General features: G+C 43.4%; 1 protein-coding gene across 1 annotated transcript in view; it reads right to left on the bottom strand.

Moving 5' to 3' along the window:
- The window catches only part of ncaldb (neurocalcin delta b), a 108,604-nt gene that overhangs the window by 15,802 nt on the left and 67,246 nt on the right, over positions 1-25,556 (bottom strand). The window contains exon 2 of the mRNA XM_036971390.2: positions 23,955-24,355. Coding sequence (XP_036827285.1) covers positions 23,955-24,332 — 378 coding nt within the window. The 5' untranslated portion in view covers positions 24,333-24,355. The remainder of the gene's footprint in view (positions 1-23,954; positions 24,356-25,556) is intronic.

Here is a 25,556-nt window from a genome sequence, read left to right as displayed (position 1 = left end):
TCTCTCTCTCTGTCTCTCTCTATGTAACTCTCTCTGTAACTCTCTCTCTCTCTCTGTCTCTCTCTCTGTAACTCTCTCTGTCTCTCTCTCTGTAACTCTCTCTCTCTCTCTCTAACTCTCTCTCTCTGTCTCTCTCTGTCTGTCTCTGTAACTATCTCTCTCTCTGTCTCTCTCTCTGTAACTCCCTCTCTGTCTCACTCTGTCTTACACTGATGAGATGAGCCTGTCTCACGATATCTTAGAATACGGAGATGAGCCTGTCTCTCACTGTCTTACACTGAGAAGCTGAGCCTGTCTCACTCTGTCTCAGACTGAGGAGATGAGCCTGTCTCACTCTGTCTCAGACTGGGGAGATGAGCCTGTCTCACAAGTGGCAAATACATCCAGTGTTAGTGAGATGACTCTATTCGTCTCTAACTTAGTTGACCTGATAGATCTAAGTGATATTACGTGATAGAATGTGACAGACATTAAGTGATATTGATTAACTATGCCTACTAATGATACAGGCAGTGATCACTGACATTGGTTTACCTGCTTCCTAACCAGTCCATTTACTGCAGGGCTGTCAATCCAATGTATATATGAAGCCCTTTCTACATCAGCAGATGTCACAAAGTGCTGAACAGAAACCCAGGCTAAAACCCCAAACAGCAAGCAATGCAGATGTAGAAGCAAGGTGGCTAGGAACCCCCCCCCCCCCCCCCTGTGTGCTGTTGTTGTAATGTGAACATTTACCAGCAGTGTTAAAGTGCTTCAGTCAGCATCAGTGGTTTTTGGGGTATCTGTACTTTACTATTTCTGTTTTTGACTACTTTTACTTTACTACATTCATAAAGAAAATTATGTACTTTTTACTCCATACCTTTTCTCTGACATCCAAAAGTACGTTGAATGCTTAGCAGGACAGTAAATTGGTCCAATTCACACACTTATTAAGAGAACATCCCTGGTCATCCCTACTGCCTCTGATCTGGAGGACTCACTAAACAGAGAACATCCCTGGTCATCCCTACTGCCTCTAATCTGGTTACTCACTAAACACACTTGCTTAGTTTGTAAATTATGTCTGAATGTTGGAGTGTGCGCCTGGCTACCCGTAAATAAAAAAAACAGGCAAATGTGGCCATCTGGTTTGCTTAATATAAGGTTTTAGAAATGATTTATACTTTTACTTTTACCTTTGATACTTAAGTTCATTTTAGCAATTACATTTACTTTTGATACTTAAGTATATTTTAAACCAAATAATTTTACTCAAGTAGTATTTTACTGGGTAACTTTTACTTTTACTCAAGTCATTTTTTATTAAGGCATCTTTACATTTACTCAAGTATGACAGTTGGGTACTTTTTCCACCATTGGTCAGCTTACGTAGCAACTGCTGTCTATCAGGACTTCAATGGAGCTTTTGTGTCGGGCAGCTTAGATAAGAGTAAGGCTCTGCTGTGTCTATCTCACCCTAACCGTCTTCTGTGTCTAGCTGATGATGGAGAGATAGAGGAGGTATCAGTCAGACTCAGAAAGTGATGTCTCCATGCCTGAGACCTGAAGTACCTGTCCCCCCCCTTACATATACCCCTAACCCTAACCCTACACATAGAGGCTTGGAGGGAATACTGTAGCCCATAACTACTCTCATTCTATAGGATCTCATAGAGGCTTGGAGGGAATACTGTAGCCCAGAAATACTCTCATTCTATAGGATCTCAAGTGATGATTTGTCTTCTCTAATAGAGTATTGTGTGCTGTGCCTAGTTCAGGGTAAATTTACCTAGTTAGAGGGGAATCTACCCAGTTACGGGGGAATCTACCAAGTTCCAGGGGCCTCTACCTTGTTCCAGGTGAATCTACCCAGTTCCAAGGGAATCTACCAAGTTCCAGGGGCCTGTAACTTGTTCCAGGTGAATCTACCCAGTTCCAAGGGAATCTACCAAGTTCCAGGGGCCTGTACCTTGTTCCAGGTGAATCTACCCAGTTCCAAGGGATTCTACCAAGTTCCTGGGGCCTGTACCTTGTTCCAGGGGAATCTACCCAGTTCCAAGGGAATCTACCAAGTTCCAGGGGCCTGTACCTTGTTCCAGATGAATCTACCCAGTTCTAGGTGGATCTACACTACCGTTCAAAAGTTTGGGGTCACTTAGAAGTGTCCTTGTTTTTGTAAGAAAAGCACATTTTAGTCCATTAAAATAACATCAAATTGATCAGAAATACTGTGTAGACATTGTTAATATTGTAAATGACTATTGTAGCTGGAAACAACTGATTTTTATATTGTATTGGATAGAAAACACTCTAAAGTTTCCAAAACTGTTAAAATAATGTCTGTAAGTATAACATAACTGATATGGCAGGCAAAAACCCGAGGACACTCCCTCCAGAATTTTCTTTTTCAGCTCACCCCTGATTACTATGGCTGTCAATGGGAATATAAATGGAATACCTCCCAGATTGCAGCTCCTAGGGCTTCCACTAGATATCAACAGTCTTTAGAAAGAGTTTCAGGCTTGTTTTTTGAAAAATGAGCTAGAATTTGTAGTTTTAGTAAGTGACTCCCATTTTGTCTGTCGTGTTTGTTGCGTGTTCCGGTGAGGGCGTGTACTTTGTTATTTATCTCCGGTAATGGTCTCCGGTATTCTCCGTCTTAAATGTAATAGTTTATTTACATATTAGGGTACCTGAGGATTGATTTGGAATGTTGTTTGATATGTTTGGAAGAAGTTTATTGGTAACTTACGGGATTCATTTGTATGCATTTTTAACCTCTCTGATCTCCCAAACCCGGATCCGGTATCGTGACTACAGCCTCAAGCTCATTACCATAACGCAACGTTAACTATTCATGAAAATCGCAAATGAAATGAAATAAATATGCCATCTCGCAAGCTTAGCCTTTTGTAAACAACACTGTCATCTCAGATTTTCAAAATATGCTTCTCAACCATAGGAAAACAATAATTTGTGTAAAAGTAGCTAGCTAGCGTAGCATTTAGCGTTAGCATTAGCGTTAGCATCCAGCACGCAACATTTCAACAAAAACATAAAAGCCTTCAAATAAAATAATTTACCTTTGAAGAACTTCTGATGTTTTCAATGAGGATACTCTCAGTTAGATGGCAGATGCTCAGTTTTTCCAAAAAGATTCTTTGTGTATTAGAAATAGCTCCGTTTTATACATCACATTTGGCTACCAAAAAAACCCGAAAATTCAGTCCTCAAAACGCGAACTTTTTTCCAAATTAACTCCATAATATCGACTGAAAACATGGCAAACGTTGTTTAGAATCAATCATCAAGGTGTTTTTCACATATCTCTTCATTGATATATCGTTCTTGGACACATGGTTTCTCCCCTATATCAAATGGAAAAGTACAAGCAGCTGGCAATTGCGCACCGAATTCCACGCAGGACACCAGGCGGACACTTGGAAAATGTAGTCTCTTATGGTCAATCTTCCAATGATATGCCTACAAATACGTCACAATGCTGCTAAGACCTTGGGCGAATGACAGAAAGTGTAGGCTCATTCCTTGCGCAATCACAGCCATATAAGGAGACAATGGAAAACAGAGCTTCAGAAATTCTGCTAATTTCCTGGTTGATGCATCATCTTGGTTTCGCCTGTAGAATGAGTTCTGGGGCACTTACAGCCAAAATCTTTGCAGATTCTGAAACTTCAGAGTGTTTCCTTTCCAAAACTGTCAAGAATATGCATAGTCGAGCATCTTTTCGTGACAAAATATCGCGCTTAAAACGGGAACGTTTTTTATCCAAAAATGAAATAGCGTCCCTAGAGATCTAACAGGTTAACGAGGGAAACCAGTGGATTACTGAGTCAAGCGTGCCAATGAAACATACTTTTTTTGTGATATGAAGAAGGACTTTATCGAACAAAAGGACCATTTGTTATGTAGTTGGGACCCTTGTGATTGCAACCAGATGAAGATCTTCAAAAGTGAGTGATTTATTTTATCGCTATTGCTGACTTTCGTGAAGCCTTTTTGAAATCTGACAAAGCGGCAGGATTAACAAGAAGTTAAGCTTTTAAATGATGTATGACACTTGTATTTTCATGAATGTTTAATATTAAGATTTTTGTAATTTGAATTTCGCGCTCTGCAATTTCACCGGATGTTGGCCAGGTGGGACGCTAGAAGTTAATATTTTAGTTTTATTGGCCAGTCTGAGATATGGCTTTTTCAACAACAGAGTAAATTAAAATCCCTGATGTCTCTCAAGAAGGAGATCATCATCCTGAGCTCGTCTACTTTATTATCCAGAGACTGAACATTAGCGAGTAATATACTCGGAAGCGGTGGATGGCATGCACGCCTCCTGAGTTGGACTAGAAGTCCACTCTGAATACATCTTCTTCGCCAGCGTTGGTTTGGAGCTGGAATAAGTTTCATTGCCCTGGGGGGTACGAACAAAGGATCCAATTCAGGAAAGTTGTATTCCTGGTCATATTGCTGGTGAGTTGCCGCCGCTCTGATATCCCAACGTTTTTTCCGTCTGTAGGTAATAACACAAAAGATTTCCTTGGCTAATAATGTAAGAAGTAACAAACAAAAAACTAAAATAGCTTAGGAGCAAGAAAGCAGAGGTGCCATATCTGTCGTCACCATCTACCTAGTTCATGGGGAATCTTCCTAGTTTCAGATGGATGTACCCAGTTCAAGGCCAGGCAGCAGGCTATTAGCCAGCCTGCCAGCTTAGTGGAGTCTGCCACTAGCACAGTCAGTGTAGTCATCTCAGCTATCCTCATTGAGACCGTGTCTGTGCCTCGATCTAGGCAGGGCAAAACTAAACATTGCGATATTCACCTAAGCAATCTCACTGGAGTGAAGACCTTCTACATTCCTGTCATTATTGAAAGAGATTGTGATATCTCAAAATAGGGCTACTTACTGTTAGATCCCTCACTTCCAAGGCAGTCATGGTCAATGGACTAATCACTGATCATAATCTTGATGTGATTGGCTTGACTGAAGCATGGCTCAAGCTTGATGAATTTACTCTGTTAAATGAGGACTCTCCTCCTGGTTACACTATTGACCATATCCCCCGCACATTCCACAAAGGTGGAGGTGTTGCTAACTACAGCAAATGTCAATAATAAAATAGAAATGACTGTGTTTTCATCTTTTGAGCTGCTAGTCATGAAATCTATGCAGCATACTCAATCGCTTTTTTTAGTTACTGTATACAAGCCTTCTGGGCCATATACAGTGTTCCTCACTGAGTTCCCTGAATTCCTATCAGACCTTGTAGTCACGGTAGATAATATTCACATTTTTGGTGACTTCAGTATTCACAAAGTCCACAGACCCACTCCAAAGGCTTTCGGAGCCATCATCGACTCAGTGGGTTATGTCCAGCATGTCTCCGGATGTACTCACTGCCACAGTCATACCCTGGATCTAGTTTTGTCACATAGAATAGATATTGTGGATCTAAATGTTTTTCCTCATAATCCTGGACTATTGGACCACCATTTTAGAACGTTTCCAATCACAACAAATAATCTGCTCAGATCCCAACCACGTATACTCCCTCTCTGGTGCTTGAGGACACCAGTCTCATTATTATTACGCACACCTGTCACCATTGTTACAGGCACCAGCGTCTCATCAGACTCACCTTCCTGATTACCTTCCCTATAACTGTCACTCCCTTTGGTTCTTTTCTTAGGCGTTATTGGCTCTGTTTCGGTTTCATGTCTGTATGCTTTCGTGTTTCTTGTTTTGTCCATGTTCATTTATTTATTATTGAATTATTCACTCCCTGTACTTGCTTCCCGACTCCCAGCGTACATGTTACAGAATAACGCCTCACCAAAGGGGAGCATGAGTTGAGTTTGAGTTTATTTTTTATTTTTACAGGGACAGTGCACATTAATCAACGTTTCAGTAAAAGTGCCGGTTTTAGCCAGCCGGCTAATTTTCAACCGCAGTCCCTGGGCAGGTTATTAAAAACAATTACAATATAGACAATAGCAGCATAGAACAAGCAAGACATAGCAACATAGGACAAGCAAGACATAGCATACAGACAGAGCAACATAGGACAAGCAAGACGTAGCATACAGACAGAGCAACATAAAAAAAAAGCAGCAAGACAAAATTCATAAAAGCAACAAAGTGTTTCCACACCTCACAAGCTACAGACAACAGACAACATGGAAAGCGGCAACACACAGCTAGGGACCATGTTCACAAATCTGATTGACCTTTAGCCATGTCTTCAAGCATTTTGTGAAAGTGTGATATGTGGTGCAGTTATGTGTGTCTGATGGCAGTGTATTCCAGACATGGGAAGCTCTCACAGAGAATGCAGATTTACTAAAGGTGCTTTTCCTTAGGGGAACTATACAGTCACCTCTCATGGCAGACCTTGTGGATCTGCTGCCATATGTCTGGGTTTTCTGTTTAACAAAAATATTGAGTGGAGGGGGAGCCAGGCCATTAAGGATCTTGAATATAAGACATGCGTCGGTGTATTGCACAAGATTTTCCCAACTCAAGAGCTCATGCTTTCTAAGAATGTGACAATGATGATGGCTATTGGGCTTCCTATCAAGCACTTTGAGAGCCTGTTTGTAGACAGACTGAATAGGTTTTAATGTTGTACAGCAAGCTTGGGCCCAACTAGTCAAGCAGTATGTTAAGTGGGGGAGTATCATAGATTTGAAGTACAGTTTTGCAACCTCTGTAGTCAAACAATTTCGTATAAATCGGAAATTAGCTAGGTTGAATTTGGTTATTTGAATTACCTTTTTCACATGCTTTTTAAAAGAGAGGTTGGAATCAAGTATGATGCCAAGGTACTTAAAAACGGATACCACCTGGAGCTTCTCCCCTGACACATAGACATCTGGCTCAGTAGCATCTGTTGCCCTCTTTGTGAAGAACATGCAAACAGTTTTTTTCACATTGAGATGCAAACACGAGTCACTGAGCCACTTTGTAACCTGGACCATTACAGTAGTGAGTTCTTGTGCAGCTTGTTGTTTGCTCTTTGCATGCATATATATCACTGTATCATCTGCATACATTTGAACTTCAGACCCAGTACAGACAGAAGGCAGATCATTGATGTACAGGCTGAACAGGAGGGGCCCCAGTATTGACCCATGGGGCACGCCCACATCATAGCCACGAGTGGGCGACAGCTCATTGCTCACTCTGACACACTGAGTTCTGCCTTCAAGGTATGATTTCATCCATCTCAAGGCATCAGGGGAAAAGTTGAAGTGAGTGTTTTTTGTTTTTTGTATTGTATTGTAGGTGACCGGGTTTCGCTACAGGAGCTACCGGGGATGCCTCAGCGGGCTCGCCGGGCTTCCATTCCTCAGCTGGCTCGCCGGGCTTCCATTCCTCAGCTGGCTCGTCAGGTTTACAAGACTCGGTTGGCCTGTCAAGTGTCCGTGGCCGAAGCTACCGAGGATGCCTAAACTTCAGGCTCCCATGCCTCAGCCGGTTCGTCAGGCTCCCATGCCTCAGCCGGTTTATCAGGCTCCCATGCCTCAGCGGGCTCGCCGGGCTTCCATGCCTCAGCTGGCTCGTCAGGTTTACAAGACTTGGTTGTCTCGACAGGTTCCCGCGCCTCAGCAGAAGCGATCGGACCGATCCTGGTCCCCGGGACCGTCCCTCTGGTCGGCATTCTTCGGCTGGAGCCGCGCATCAGGGAGGGGGTACTGTCACATATACTCCCTCTTGAGGTCACCAGTTTGCTTATTAGAACGCACACCGGTCACCATTGTTACACCCACCAGCGCCTCCTCAGACTCACCTGGACTCCATCACCTTCCTGATTATCTTCCCTATAACTGTCACTCCCTTAGGTTCTTTCCCTAGGTGTTATTGACTCTATTTCGGTTTCATGTCTGTACGCTTTTTGTGTTTCTTGTTTTATTCCACGTTAGTTTACTTATTATTAAATGATTCACTCTCTGTACTTGCTTCCTGACTCCCAGTGTACACATTACAGGACCAGCAAAAACCAAGCTATAAATTCTCGGACAACCCAAAGATTCCTAGATACCCTTCCAGACTCCCTACACCTACCCAAGGACGCCCAAGGACGAGTACAAAATTCCACCTAACTGAAGATATATGTTTAACTTTGCATAATACCTTAGATGCAGTAGCACCCCTAAAACAAAACAACATTTGTCACAAGAAATGATCTCCCTGATATACAGAAAAGCAAGCTTCCAGAAAATTGGAACGGAAATGGCGCTCCACCAAACTGGAAGTCTTCTGACTAGTTTGGAAAAACAGTACCGTACAATATCGAAGAGCCCTCACTGCTGCTCAAGAAAATTAGAACAATCCTAAAAATGTTTTTGATACAGTTGCAAAACTAACTAAAAAGCAACATTCCCCAAGAGAGGATGGCTTTCACTTCAGCAGTGATGAATTCATTAACTTCTTAGACGATAATCATGATCATTAGTAGGCAAATTACGGATTCCTCTTTGAATCTGCGTATTTCTCCAAAGTGCAGTTGTCCTGAGTCTGCCAGGACCTGCCATCAATGGAGACACTCAAGGTTTTTGATCCTGTATCTCTTGACACATTCATAAAAATAGTAATGGCTTCTAAACCTTCACGCTCCAGATGTGTACCAAACTCACTAAAAGTAGAATGGTTACATGCTCCTAACCAACTGTGTTATTTCGTTCATTTTTTTTGGTTTGTAACTTATTTTGTACATAATGTTGCTGCTACCGTCTCTTATGACCAAAAAGAGCTTCTGGACAGAACAGCGATTATTCACCACGAACTGGAAGAAGCTTTTTCCTTTAACGAGTCCGACGTGAAGGATATACAGCTTTCTCGGTAAGAGGACCAAATCTCTGTCATTTGCATGAATAGATGAAGAAAAATGAGGTCAAACTGACTTCTGAGAATTTGTAAGCGAGCAAGTAAACCCCCACTGCCATCTGTTCTATTGGCAAAGGTGCAATCATTGGAAAATAAAATGGATGACCTACAAGCAAGATTATCCCACCAACGGGACACTAAAGACTGTAACATCTTATGTTTCACTGAGTCGTGGCTGAACAACGACATGACTAACATACAGCTGGCATGTTATACACTGCATCAGCAGGATAGAACAGCAGCCTCTGGTAAGACAAGGTGTGGTGGTCCATGTATATTTGTAAACAGCTGGTGCACAATATCTAAGGAAGTCTAGAGGTTTTGCTAGTTGAGGTAGAGTATCTCATAAGCTGTAGACCACACTATCTTCCTACAGAGTTTTCAGTTGTATTTTTCATAGGTGTCTACATACCACCACAGACCGAAGATGGCACTAAGACCGCACTCAATGAGCTGTATACCACCATAAGTAAACAGGAAAACGCTCATCCAGAGGTGGCGATCCGAGTGGCCAGGGACTTCAATGCAGGAAAACTTAAACCCGTTATAGCAAATTTCTACCAGCACGTTAAATGTGCAACCAGAGAGGAAAAAAACTCAACATCACCTTTACTCCACACACAGAGATGCGTACCAAGCTCTCTCTCTCCCTTCATTTGGAAAATCTGAGGGAGAGAGACGTCAATACAGGACTAAGATTGAATCGTGCTTCACTGGCTCCGATGCTCATCGGATGTGGCAGGGCTTGCCAACTATTACAGACGACAAAGGGAATCATGGCCGAGAGCTGCCCAGTGACACGAGCCTACCAGACAAGGTAAATTACTTCTATGCTCGCTTCGAGGCAAGTAACTCTTAAACATGCATGAAAGCATTATCTGTTCTGGACGACTGTGTGGTCACGCTCTCTGCAGCCGATGTGAGTAAGACCTTTAAACAGGTCAACATTCACAAGGCTGCAGGGCCAGATGGATTACCAGGACGTGTACTCCAAGCATGCGCTGACCAACTGGCAAGTGTCTTCACTGACATTTTAAAACCTCTCCCTGTCGGAGTCTTTAATACCAACATGTTTCAAGCAGACCACCATAATCCCTGTGCCCAAGAACACTAAGGTAACCTGCCTAAATGAATACCGACGCATAGCAATCACATCTGTAGCCATGAAGTTTCCTGGCATTCAAGAGCTTTATATCAGGTGGTGTCAGAGGAAGGGCCAAAAAATTGTCAAAGACTCCAGCCACCCTAGTCATAGACTGTTCTCTCTGCTACCGCATGGCAAGTGATACCGGAGCGCCAAGTCTAGGACCAAAAGGCTTCTTAAAAGCTTTTACCCTAAAGCCATAAGACTCCTGAACATTTAATCAAATGGCTACTATTTGCATTGCTCCCCCCCTTTTACGCAGCAATTATCTATGTAAGGTCACCTTAATAACTCCTACATATGACCTCAATATCCTCAAGTAACCGGTGCCCCTGCACATTGACTCTGTACCGGTACCCCCTGTTTACAGCCTCGCTATTGTTATTTTACTGCTGCTCTTTAATTATTTGTTACTTTTATTTCTTATTCTTATTTTTATTTATTTTTTAAAACTGCATTGTTGGTTAATTGTGGGCTGTAAGTAAGCATTTCACTGTAAGGTGTTGAATTCGGCGCAACACATGTTGAATTCGGAGCATGTGACAAATAACATTTGATTTGAGTAATAAAGCCTCTCTTGAAAAAGCCAAACCTTGACCCGGAAAATGTAAACAACTATCGGCATATGTCGAATCTCCCATTCCTCTCAAACATTTTAGAAAAAGCTGTTGCGCAGCAACTCAATGCCTTCCAGAAGACAAACAATGTATACGAAATGCTTCAGTCTGATTTTAGACCCCATCATAGCACTGAGACTGCACTCGTGAAGGTGGTTTTAATGGCATCAGACCGAGGCTCTGCATCTGTCCTCTTTCTCCTAGACCTTTGTGCTGCTTTTGACACCATCGATCACCACATTGTTTTGGAGAATTTGGAAACCTAAACCTTGCCTGGTTTAGATCTTATCTGTCGGAAAGATATCAGTTCGTCTCTGTGTATGGTTTGTCCTCTGACAAATCAATTGTAAGCGTCGGTGTTCCTCAGGGTTCCGTTTTAGGACCGCTATTGTTCTCACTATATATTCTACCTCTTGGTGATGTCTGTCAGAAACACAATGTCAACATTCACTGCTATACGGACGACACACAGCTGTACATTTTGATGAAACATGGTGAAGCCCCAAAATTGCATACCCTGGAAGCATTTGTTTCAGACATAAGGAAATGGATGGCCGCAAATGTGTTACTTTTAAACTCGGACAAAACAGAGATGCTAGTTCTAGGTCTCAAGAAAGAAAGAAATCTGTTTTTTTTCCATCTTCGTAAAATTGCAGATTGTCACTTCTAGATTAGCCTACTGCAATGCTCTACTATCCGGCTACAAAGCACTAAATACATTTCAGTTAGTGCTAAACACGGCTGCTAGAATCTTGACTAGAACCCAACAATTTGGTTATATTACTATAGTGCTAGCCTCTCTACACTGACGTTTGAACATCTTGAAGAACAATCTGGCCTTAAATGGCCATATACTCATATAATCTCCACCTGGTTGGCCCTGTCCGGCGGTATAGTTCTCTCTCTCTCTTTCTCTTCTCTCTGAGGACCTGAGCTCTGGGACCATGCCTCAGGACTACCTGGCCGATTACTCTGCTGTCTTTAACTCTGAATGATCGGCTATGAAAATCCAACTGACATTTACTCCTGAGGTGCTGACCTGTTGCACCCTCTACAACCACTGAGATTATTATTATCTGACGCTGCTGGTCATCTATGAACATCTTGGCCATGTACTGTCATAATCTCCACCCAGCACAGCCAGAAGAGGACTCGCCACCCCTCAGAGCCTGGTTCCTCTCTAGGTTTCTACCTAAAATCCTGCCTTTCTAGGGAGTTTTTCCTAGCCACCGTGCTTCTGCACCTGCATTGCTTGCTGTTTGGGGTTTTAGGCTGTGTTTCTGTATAGCACTTTGTGACATCTGCTGATGTAAAAGGACGTCATAAATACATTTGATTGATTCCTGGTTCCCGATGGATCTATAGACTCCCGATGGATCTATCCACAAAGTTCCCGATGGATCTACCCAGCCCCAGGTGGATCTACCCAGTTCAAGGTGGATCTAAACAGTCCCAGGTGGATCTACCCAGTCCCAGGTGGATCTACCCAGTTTCAGGTGGATCTAAACAGTCCCAGGTGGATCTACCCAGTTCCAGGTGGATCTAAACAGTCCCAGGTGGATCTACCCAGTCCCAGGTGGATCTACCCAGTTCCAGGTGGAACTAAACAGTCCCAGGTGGATCTACCCAGTTCCAGATGGATCTAAACAGTCCCAGGTGGATCTACCCAGTTCCAGGTGGATCTACCCCGTTCCAGGTGGATCTAAACAGTCCCAGGTGGATCTACCCAGTTCCAGGTGGATCTAAACAGTCCCAGGTAGATCTACCCAGTTCCAGGTGGATCTACCCAGTTCCAGGTGGATCTACCCAGTCCCAGGTGGATCTAAACAGTCCCAGGTGGATCTACCCAGTTCCAGGTGGATCTAAACAGTTCCAGGCGGATCTAAACAGTCCCAGGTAGATCTACCCAGTTCCAGGTGGATCTACCCAGTTCCAGGTGGATCTAAACAGTCCCAGGTGGATCTACCCAGTCCCAGGTGGATCTACCCAGTTTCAGGTGGATCTAAACAGTCCCAGGTGGATCTACCCAGTTCCAGGTGGATCTAAACAGTCCCAGGTGGATCTACCCAGTCCCAGGTGGATCTACCCAGTTCCAGGTGGAACTAAACAGTCCCAGGTGGATCTACCCAGTTCCAGATGGATCTAAACAGTCCCAGGTGGATCTACCCAGTTCCAGGTGGATCTACCCCGTTCCAGGTGGATCTAAACAGTCCCAGGTGGATCTACCCAGTTCCAGGTGGATCTAAACAGTCCCAGGTAGATCTACCCAGTTCCAGGTGGATCTACCCAGTTCCAGGTGGATCTACCCAGTCCCAGGTGGATCTAAACAGTCCCAGGTGGATCTACCCAGTTCCAGGTGGATCTAAACAGTTCCAGGCGGATCTAAACAGTCCCAGGTAGATCTACCCAGTTCCAGGTGGATCTACCCAGTTCCAGGTGGATCTAAACAGTCCCAGGTGGATCTACCCAGTTCCAGGTGGATCTAAACAGTCCCAGGTAGATCTACCCAGTTCCAGGTGGATCTACCCAGTTCCAGGTGGAACTACCCAGTCCCAGGTGGATCTAAACAGTCCCAGGTGGATCTAAACAGTCCCAGGTAGATCTACCCAGTTCCAGGTGGATCTACCCAGTTCCAGGTGGATCTACCCAGTCCCAGGTGGATGTAAACAGTCCCAGGTGGATCTACCCAGTTCCAGGTGGATCTAAACAGTTCCAGGTGGATCTACCCAGTTCCAGGTGGATTGCCATCAGCCTGCTTTTATCACAGGGAAAGCTAACTAACTGACTGACCGGCTGCCAGATTCCTAGATTTTTCAAAGCTGATGTCAAAGAGCTCTGACTCAGAGCTCTGACCAAATTAACAAGAAGATAAAACTAATGAACCCAACTGGAGAATGGGATTATGTTTAGTGATCAACTTAAAATAGCAGCCCTGGACAGGGGTGACGTAAGAGGCATGTGAAGAGCATTGACATGGCCTGTGGTGGGCAGCAGGCCCAGACCACACCACAACACCATAGGGGTAGTCTAGTGCCACAGTAACACCATAATAGTAGTCATTACCCACAGTAACACCATAGGGGTAGTCTATACCCACAGTAACACCATAATAGTAGTCAATACCCACAGTAACAACCATATGGGTAGTCTAGTCCCACAGTAACACCATAGGGGTAGTCCATACCCACAGTAACACCATAATAGTAGTCAATACCCACAGTAACAACCATAGGGGTAGTTTATACCCACAGTAACACCACAGGGATAGTCTAGTCCCAAAGTAACACCATAATAGTAGTCTATACCCACAGTAGCACCATAGTGGTAGTCTAGTCCCACAGTAACACCATAATAGTAGTCTATATCGACAGTAACACCATAATAGTAGTCTATACCCACAGTAACATAACAGGGGTAGTCTAGTCCCACAGTAACACCATAGTGGTAGTCTAGTCCCAAAGTAACACCATAATAGTAGTCTATATCGACAGTAACACCATAATAGTAGTCTATACCCACAGTAACACAACAGGGGTAGTCTAGTCCCACAGTAACACCATAGTGGTAGTCTAGTCCCAAAGTAACACCATAATAGTAGTCTATATCGACAGTAACACCATAATAGTAGTCTATACCCACAGTAACAAAATAGGGGTTGTCTAGTCCCACAGTAACACCATAGGTGTAGTCTAGTCCCACAGTAACACCATAGGGGTTGTCTAGTCCCACAGTAACACCATAATAGTAGTCTATACCCACAGTAACACATAGGGGTAGTCTATACCCACCATAACAACCATAGAGGTAGTCTAGTCCCACAGTAACACCATAGGGGTAGTCTAGTCCCACAGTAACACCATAGTGGAAGTCTAGTCCCACAGTAACACCATAATAGTAGTCTATACCAACGGGAACACCATAGGGGTAGTCTATACCCACAGTAACACAACAGGGGTTGTCTAGTCCCACAGTAACACCATAGGGGTTGTCTAGTCCCTCAGTAACACCATGGGGTAGTCTAGTCCCACAGTAACACCATAGTGGTAGTCTAGTCTCACAGTAACACCATAATAGTAGTCTATACCCACAGTAACACCATAGGGGTTGTCTAGTCCCTCAGTATCACCATAGGGGTAGTCTAGTCCCACAGTAACACCATAGGGGTAGTCTAGTCCCACAGTAACACCATAGTGGAAGTCTAGTCCCTCAGTAACACCATAATAGTAGTCTATACCAACGGGAACACCATAGGGGTAGTCTATACCCACAGTAACACCATAATAGTAGTCAATACCCACAGTAACAACCATATGGGTAGTCTAGTCCCACAGTAACACCATAGGGGTTGTCTAGTCCCTCAGTATCACCATAGGGTTAGTCTAGTCCCACAGTAACACCATAGGGGTAGTCCTTTCCCACAGTAACACCATAGTGGAAGTCTAGTCCCACAGTAACACCATAATAGTAGTCTATACCAACGGGAACACCATAGGGGTAGTCTATACCCACAGTAACACCATAATAGTAGTCAATACCCACAGTAACAACCATATGGGTAGTCTAGTCCCACAGTAACACCATAGGGGTAGTCCATACCCACAGTAACACCATAATAGTAGTCAATACCCACAGTAACAACCATAGGGGTAGTTTATACCCACAGTAACACCACAGGGATAGTCTAGTCCCAAAGTAACACCATAATAGTAGTCTATACCCACAGTAGCACCATAGTGGTAGTCTAGTCCCACAGTAACACCATAATAGTTGTCTATATCGACAGTAACACCATAATAGTAGTCTATACCCACAGTAACACCACAGGGGTAGTCTAGTCCCACAGTAACACCATAGTGGTAGTCTAGTCCCACAGTAACACCATAATAGTAGTCTATACCCACAGTAACACCATAGTGGTAGTCTAGTCCCATAGTGACACCATAATAGTAGTCTATACACACAGTAACACCATAGTGGTAGTCTAGTCCCAAAATAACACCATAATAGTAGTCTAGTCCCACAGTAACACCGTAATAGTAGTCTATACCTACAGTAACAGCATGAGGTAGTCTATACCCACAGTAACACCATAACAGTAGTCTAACCCACAGTAACACCATAACAGTAGTCTAACCCACAGTAACACCATAGGGGTAGGCTAGTCCAACAGTAACACAATAGAGGTAGTCTCTCAGTAACACCATAGAGTTAGTCTAGTCCCACAGTAACACAATAGGTGTAGTCTAGTCCCACAGTAACACCATAGGGGTTGTCTAGTCCCTTAGTAACACCATAGGGGTTGTCTAGTCCCACAGTAACACCATAGTGGTAGTCTAGTCTCACAGTAACACCATAATAGTAGTCTATACCCACAGTAACACCATAAGGGTAGTCTAGTCCCACAGTAACACCATAGGGGTAGTCTAGTCCCACAGTAACACCATAATAGTAGTCTATATCGACAGTAACACCATAATAGTAGTCTATACCCACAGTAACACCACAGGGGTAGTCTATACCCACAGTAACACCATAATAATAGTCTATACCCACAGTAACACCATAGGGGTAGTCTATACCCACAGTAACACCGTAGGGGTAGTCGAGTCCCACAGTAACACCATAATGGTAGTCTATACCCACAGTGACACCATAGGGGTAGTCTATACCCACAGTAACACCATAGGCATAGTCTATACCCAAAGTAGCACCATAGTGGTAGTCTAGTCCCACACTAACACCATAATATTAGTCTAGTCCCACAGAAACAACATAATAGTAGTCTATACCCACAGTAACACCATAGGGGTAGTCTATACCCACAATGAAACCATAATAGTAGTCTAGTCCCACACTAACACCATAATATTAGTCTAGTCCCACAGTAACAACATAATAGTAGTCTAGTCCCACAGTAACACCATAGGGGTAGTCTAGTCCCACACTAACACCATAATATAAGTCTAGTCCCACAGTAACAACATAATAGTAGTCTATACCCAAAGTAGCACCATAGGGGTAGTCTAGTCCCACACTAACACCATAATATTAGTCTAGTCCCACAGTAACAACATAATAGTAGTCTATACCCAAAGTAGCACCATAGTGGTAGTCTAGTCCCACACTAACACCATAATATTAGTCTAGTCCCACAATAACAACATAATAGTAGTCTATACCCACAGTAACACCATAGGGGTAGTCTATACCCACAGTAAAACCATAAGGGTAGTCTAGTCCCACAGTAACACCATAATAGTAGTCTATACCCACAGTAACACATAGGGGTAGTCTATACCCACAGTAACACCATAGGGGTAGTCTAGTCTCACAGTAAAACCATAAGGGTAGTCTAGTCCCACAGTAACACCATAATAGTAGTCTATACCCACAGTAACACCATAATAGTAGTCTATACCCACAGTAACACCATAGGGGTAGTCTATACCCACAGTAAAACCATAAGGGTAGTCTAGTCCCACAGTAACACCATAATAGTAGTCTATACCCACAGTAACACATAGGGGTAGTCTATACCCACAGTAACACCATAGGGGTAGTCTAGTCTCACAGTAAAACCATAAGGGTAGTCTAGTCCCACGGTAACACCATAATAGTAGTCTATACCCACAGTAACACCATAATAGTAGTCTATACCCACAGTAACACCATAGGGGTAGTCTATACCCACAGTAAAACCATAAGGGTAGTCTAGTCCCACAGTAACACCATAATAGTAGTCTATACCCACAGTAACACCATAGGGGTAGTCTATACCCACAGTAAAACCATAAGGGTAGTCTAGTCCCACAGTAACACAATAGGTGTAGTCTAGTCCCACAGTAACACCATAGGGGTAGTCTAGTCCCACAGTAACACCATAGGGGTAGTCTAGCCCCTCAGTAACACCATAGGGGTAGTCTAGTCCCACAGTAACACCATGATAGTAGTCTATACCCACAGTAACACATAGGGGTAGTCAATACCCACCATAACAACCATAGAGGTAGTCTAGTCCCACAGTAACACCATAGGTGTAGTCTAGTCCCACAGTAACACCATAGGGGTAGTCTAGTCCCACAGTAACACCATAATAGTAGTCTATACCCAAAGTAGCACCATAGAGGTAGTCTAGTCCCACAGTAACACCATAGGTGTAGTCTAGTCCCACAGTAACACCATAGGTGTAGTCTAGTCCCACAGTAACACCATAGGTGTAGTCTAGTCCCACAGTAACACCATAGGTGTAGTCTAGTCCCACAGTAACACCATAGGTGTAGTCTAGTCCCACAGTAACACCATAGGGGTTGTCTAGTCCCTCAGTAACACCATAGAGGTAGTCTAGTCCCACAGTAACAACCATAGGGGTTGTCTAGTCCCACAGTAACACCATAGGTGTAGTCTAGTCCCACAGTAGCACCATAGAGGTAGTCTATACCCACAGTAACACCATAGGGTTAGTCTAGTCCCACAGTAACACCATAGGGGTAGTCCTTTCCCACAGTAACACCATAGTGGAAGTCTAGTCCCACAGTAACACCATAATAGTAGTCTATACCAACGGGAACACCATAGGGGTAGTCTATACCCACAGTAACACCATAATAGTAGTCAATACCCACAGTAACAACCATATGGGTAGTCTAGTCCCACAGTAACACCATAGGGGTAGTCCATACCCACAGTAACACCATAATAGTAGTCAATACCCACAGTAACAACCATAGGGGTAGTTTATACCCACAGTAACACCACAGGGATAGTCTAGTCCCAAAGTAACACCATAATAGTAGTCTATACCCACAGTAGCACCATAGTGGTAGTCTAGTCCCACAGTAACACCATAATAGTTGTCTATATCGACAGTAACACCATAATAGTAGTCTATACCCACAGTAACACCACAGGGGTAGTCTAGTCCCACAGTAACACCATAGTGGTAGTCTAGTCCCACAGTAACACCATAATAGTAGTCTATACCCACAGTAACACCATAGTGGTAGTCTAGTCCCATAGTGACACCATAATAGTAGTCTATACACACAGTAACACCATAGTGGTAGTCTAGTCCCAAAATAACACCATAATAGTAGTCTAGTCCCACAGTAACACCGTAATAGTAGTCTATACCTACAGTAACAGCATGAGGTAGTCTATACCCACAGTAACACCATAACAGTAGTCTAACCCACAGTAACACCATAACAGTAGTCTAACCCACAGTAACACCATAGGGGTAGGCTAGTCCAACAGTAACACAATAGAGGTAGTCTCTCAGTAACACCATAGAGTTAGTCTAGTCCCACAGTAACACAATAGGTGTAGTCTAGTCCCACAGTAACACCATAGGGGTTGTCTAGTCCCTCAGTAACACCATAGGGGTTGTCTAGTCCCACAGTAACACCATAGTGGTAGTCTAGTCTCACAGTAACACCATAATAGTAGTCTATACCCACAGTAACACCATAAGGGTAGTCTAGTCCCACAGTAACACCATAGGGGTAGTCTAGTCCCACAGTAACACCATATAAGTAGTCTATATCGACAGTAACACCATAATAGTAGTCTATACCCACAGTAACACCACAGGGGTAGTCTATACCCACAGTAACACCATAATAATAGTCTATACCCACAGTAACACCATAGGGGTAGTCTATACCCACAGTAACACCGTAGGGGTAGTCGAGTCCCACAGTAACACCATAATGGTAGTCTATACCCACAGTGACACCATAGGGGTAGTCTATACCCACAGTAACACCATAGGCATAGTCTATACCCAAAGTAGCACCATAGTGGTAGTCTAGTCCCACACTAACACCATAATATTAGTCTAGTCCCACAGAAACAACATAATAGTAGTCTATACCCACAGTAACACCATAGGGGTAGTCTATACCCACAATGAAACCATAATAGTAGTCTAGTCCCACACTAACACCATAATATTAGTCTAGTCCCACAGTAACAACATAATAGTAGTCTAGTCCCACAGTAACACCATAGGGGTAGTCTAGTCCCACACTAACACCATAATATAAGTCTAGTCCCACAGTAACAACATAATAGTAGTCTATACCCAAAGTAGCACCATAGGGGTAGTCTAGTCCCACACTAACACCATAATATTAGTCTAGTCCCACAGTAACAACATAATAGTAGTCTATACCCAAAGTAGCACCATAGTGGTAGTCTAGTCCCACACTAACACCATAATATTAGTCTAGTCCCACAATAACAACATAATAGTAGTCTATACCCACAGTAACACCATAGGGGTAGTCTATACCCACAGTAAAACCATAAGGGTAGTCTAGTCCCACAGTAACACCATAATAGTAGTCTATACCCACAGTAACACATAGGGGTAGTCTATACCCACAGTAACACCATAGGGGTAGTCTAGTCTCACAGTAAAACCATAAGGGTAGTCTAGTCCCACAGTAACACCATAATAGTAGTCTATACCCACAGTAACACCATAATAGTAGTCTATACCCACAGTAACACCATAGGGGTAGTCTATACCCACAGTAAAACCATAAGGGTAGTCTAGTCCCACAGTAACACCATAATAGTAGTCTATACCCACAGTAACACATAGGGGTAGTCTATACCCACAGTAACACCATAGGGGTAGTCTAGTCTCACAGTAAAACCATAAGGGTAGTCTAGTCCCACGGTAACACCATAATAGTAGTCTATACCCACAGTAACACCATAATAGTAGTCTATACCCACAGTAACACCATAGGGGTAGTCTATACCCACAGTAAAACCATAAGGGTAGTCTAGTCCCACAGTAACACCATAATAGTAGTCTATACCCACAGTAACACCATAGGGGTAGTCTATACCCACAGTAAAACCATAAGGGTAGTCTAGTCCCACAGTAACACAATAGGTGTAGTCTAGTCCCACAGTAACACCATAGGGGTAGTCTAGTCCCACAGTAACACCATAGGGGTAGTCTAGCCCCTCAGTAACACCATAGGGGTAGTCTAGTCCCACAGTAACACCATGATAGTAGTCTATACCCACAGTAACACATAGGGGTAGTCAATACCCACCATAACAACCATAGAGGTAGTCTAGTCCCACAGTAACACCATAGGTGTAGTCTAGTCCCACAGTAACACCATAGGGGTAGTCTAGTCCCACAGTAACACCATAATAGTAGTCTATACCCAAAGTAGCACCATAGAGGTAGTCTAGTCCCACAGTAACACCATAGGTGTAGTCTAGTCCCACAGTAACACCATAGGTGTAGTCTAGTCCCACAGTAACACCATAGGTGTAGTCTAGTCCCACAGTAACACCATAGGTGTAGTCTAGTCCCACAGTAACACCATAGGTGTAGTCTAGTCCCACAGTAACACCATAGGGGTTGTCTAGTCCCTCAGTAACACCATAGAGGTAGTCTAGTCCCACAGTAACAACCATAGGGGTTGTCTAGTCCCACAGTAACACCATAGGTGTAGTCTAGTCCCACAGTAGCACCATAGAGGTAGTCTATACCCACAGTAACACCATAATAGTAGTCTATACCCAAAGTAGCACCATAGAGGTAGTCTAGTCCCACAGTAACACCATAGGGGTAGTCTAGTCCCACAGTAACACCATAGTGGTAGTCTAGTCCCTCAGTAACACCATAATAGTAGTCTATACCCACAGTAAAACCATAAGGGTAGTCTAGTCCCACAGTAACACCATAATAATAGTCTATACTCTCAGTAACACCATAGAGGTAGTCTAGTCCCACAGTAACACCATAGGGGTAGTCTAGTCCCTCAGTAACACCATAATAGTAGTCTATACCCACAGTAAAACCATAAGGGTAGTCTAGTCCCACAGTAACACCATAATAGTAGTCTATACCCACAGTAACACATAGGGGTAGTCTATACCCACCATAACAACCATAGAGGTAGTCTAGTCCCTCAGTAACACCATAGAGGTAGTCTATACCCACAGTAACACCATAGGGGTTGTCTAGTCCCTCAGTATCACCATAGGGGTAGTCTAGTCCCTCAGTAACACCATAGGGGTAGTCTAGTCCCACAGTAACACCATAGTGGAAGTCTAGTCCCACAGTAACACCATAATAGTAGTCTATACCCACAGTAACACCATAGGGGTAGTCTAGTAACACAGTAACACCATAGACTGATATACAGTGCCTTGCGAAAGTATTCGGCCCCCTTGAACTTTGCGACCTTTTGCCACATTTTAGGCTTCAAACGTAAAGATATAAAACTGTATTTTTTTGTGAAGAATCAACAACAAGTGGGACACAATCATTAAGTGGAACGACATTTATTGGATATTTCAAACTTTTTTAACAAATCAAAAACTGAAAAATTGGGCGTGCAAAATTATTCAGCCCCTTTACTTTCAGTGCAGCAAACTCTCTCCAGAAGTTCAGTGAGGATCTCTGAATGATCCAATGTTGACCTAAATGACTAATGATGATAAATACAATCCACCTGTGTGTAATCAAGTCTCCGTATAAATGCACCTGCACTGTGATAGTCTCAGAGGTCCGTTAAAAGCGCAGAGAGCATCATGAAGAACAAGGAACACACCAGGCAGGTCCGAGATACTGTTGTGAAGAAGTTTAAAGCCGGATTTGGATACGAAAAGATTTCCCAAGCTTTAAACATCCCAAGGAGCACTGTGCAAGCGATAATATTGAAATGGAAGGAGTATCAGACCACTGCAAATCTACCAAGACCTGGCCGTCCCTCTAAACTTTCAGCTCATACAAGGAGAAGACTGATCAGAGATGCAGCAAAGAGGCCCATGATCACTCTGGATGAACTGCAGAGATCTACAGCTGAGGTGGGAGACTCTGTCCATAGGACAACAATCAGTCGTATATTGCACAAATCTGGCCTTTATGGAAGAGTGGCAAGAAGAAAGCCATTTCTTAAAGATATCCATAAAAAGTGTCGTTTAAAGTTTGCCACAAGCCACCTGGGAGACACACCAAACATGTGGAAGAAGGTGCTCTGGTCAGATAAAACCAAAATTGAACTTTTTGGCAACAATGCAAAACGTTATGTTTGGCGTAAAAGCAACACAGCTCATCACCCTGAACACACCATCACCACTGTCAAACATGGTGGTGGCAGCATGATGGTTTGGGCCTGCTTTTCTTCAGCAGGGACATGGAAGATGGTTAAAATTGATGGGAAGATGGATGGAGCCAAATACAGGACCATTCTGGAAGAAAACCTGATGGAGTCTGCAAAAGACCTGAGACTGGGACGGAGATTTGTCTTCCAACAAGACAATGATCCAAAACATAAAGCAAAATCTACAATGGAATGGTTCAAAAATAAACATATCCAGGTGTTAGAATGGCCAAGTCAAAGTCCAGACCTGAATCCAATCGAGAATCTGTGGAAAGAACTGAAAACTGCTGTTCACAAATGCTCTCCATCCAACCTCACTGAGCTCGAGCTGTTTTGCAAGGAGGAATGGGAAAAAATGTCAGTCTCTCGATGTGCAAAACTGATAGAGACATACCCTTACAGCTGTAATTGCAGCAAAAGGTGGCGCTACAAAGTATTAACTTAAGGGGGCTGAATAATTTCGCACGACCAATTTTTCAGTTTTTGATTTGTTAAAAAAGTTTGAAATATCCAATAAATGTCGTTCCACTTCATGATTGTGTCCCACTTGTTGTTGATTCTTCACAAAAAAATACAGTTTTATATCTTTATGTTTGAAGCCTGAAATGTGGCAAAAGGTCGCAAAGTTCAAGGGGGCCGAATACTTTCGCAAGGCACTGTAGCTGGTGTGATAATGAGTGGACAGCTAGAGCCAGACTGATATAGCTGGTGTGATAATGAGTGGACAGCTAGAGCCAGACTGATATAGCTGGTGTGATCATGAGTGGACAGCTAGAGCCAGACTGATATAGCTGGTGTGATGATGAGTGGACAGCTAGAGAAGGAGACTATGTGACTAGACAGCCTTTATGGGGTTTCGCTCACTAAAAGCCTGATGGGTGATTATTCAAGGGCTAGGGTATTTACACACAGCTGTCTAAGGGATTCACTCATATGTAAACAACTGCACAAGGATAGAATAGATAGGCATATAGAGACAGAGACAGAGAGAGAGACAGACAGGAAGACAGAGACAAACAGAGAGACAGACAGGAAGACAGAGAGACAGACAGGCAGCTAGACAGAGACAGACAGGCAGACAGACAGGCAGACAAACACAGACAGACAGACAGACAGACAGACAGACAGACAGACACAGACAGATAGGCAGACAGACAGACAGACCTGTACGATCTCCAGCATCTCTGCCTTGCTGATGTATCCGTTCCCGTCCAGGTCGTACATGCTGAAGGCCCACTTCAGTTTTTGGTCCAGGCGGCCGCGAGACGTAACGCTCAGAGCAATTATGAACTCCCGGAAGTCTATGGTCCCGTCCCCGTTGGCGTCGAAGGTGCGGAAGACGTGCTCTGCGAACTTGGAGGCGTCTCCGTAAGGGAAGAAGTTACCATAGATCTTCTTAAACTCCTCCATGGAGAGGTTCCCGCTGGGGCAGTCCCTCAGGAAGCCCTTATACCACTCCTGGATCTCAGCTTCAGTGAAGTCTGTGCTCTCCAGCAGATCCTGCATCACCTCTGGGCGGAGTTTGCTGTTCTGCTTCCCCATTTGAGATGTTTTGGTGGTTTTAGCTGTGGAGGGAGAGGAAGGGGGTAGAGAGAGAGAGATGGAGGGAGAGGGTGATTAGTTGTCATTCAGCTTCTCGACTGAGCTTGTTCAATGGAAGCGAGGGAGAGAGAGAGAGAACAAGGGAGAGAGAGAAAGAGGGAGAAAGAGAGAGAAAGAGGGAGAGAGACAAGTAACTGATTTACACAGGTTTGTGTTGATACCTGAAAAAATAATTGGGCAATGTTCATATGGTCCCCTTTCAAACAGCTACATTTATTCACATTTTTGGCAGCATTTGCCTTTTATATAATCATTGCTTAGACGCAACTGAGCGAGAAACATTCACCTTTGACCCCATTGTTGTGATAATTGTCATGGTAACCTGATGTTACAGCAAGCTCTGAATTATTCTGACAGAAAGGCACTGCATTCATTTCTTCACATTCACAACAGTAAATTAACAGCTCGCCATGCTTGTAAAAAATGAGTAAATAACGACTTTGTATCCAATGCCATCCTATTCAGAGCTGGAGGAAGGATTGGGTGACCCTCCCACTGTTCATTCTGGACAGCGCTGTGGAGGATGGAGATACTGGGCTGCTGAACACTTTATCAACTGTTTTATACAGGGGAACATTAGGCCTGTACATTATACTTTGATATAAAGGTACAGGGGAACATTAGACCTCTACATTATACCTTGATATAAAGGTACAGGGGAACATTAGACCTGTACATTATACTTTGATATAAAGGTACAGGGGAACATTATACCTTGATATAAAGATACAGGGGAACATTAGGCCTGTACATTATACTTTGATATAAAGGTACAGGGGAACATTAGACCTCTACATTATACCTTGATATAAAGGTACAGGGGAACATTAGGCCTCATTACACCTTGATATAAAGGCACAGGGGGACATTAGACCTCTACATTAAACCTCGATATAAAGGGACAGGGGAACATTATACCTTGATATAAAGGTACAGGGGAACATTAGACCTCTACATTAGACATTGATATATAAAGGTACTCGGGAACATTAGACCTGTATATTATACCTCGATATATAGTTACAGGGGAACATTATACCTTGATATGAAGGTACAGGGGAACATTAGACCTCTACATTATACCTTGATGTCAAGGTACAGGGGAACATTATACCTTGATATAAAGATACAGGGGAACATTAGGCCTCTACATTATACCTTGAT

The sequence above is a fragment of the Oncorhynchus mykiss genome, chromosome 30 (assembly GCF_057628025.1).
Source record: "Oncorhynchus mykiss isolate SJ-2025 chromosome 30, ASM5762802v1, whole genome shotgun sequence".
Classification (NCBI taxonomy): domain Eukaryota; kingdom Metazoa; phylum Chordata; class Actinopteri; order Salmoniformes; family Salmonidae; genus Oncorhynchus; species Oncorhynchus mykiss.
This window is presented reverse-complemented; position numbering and strand designations above follow the sequence as displayed.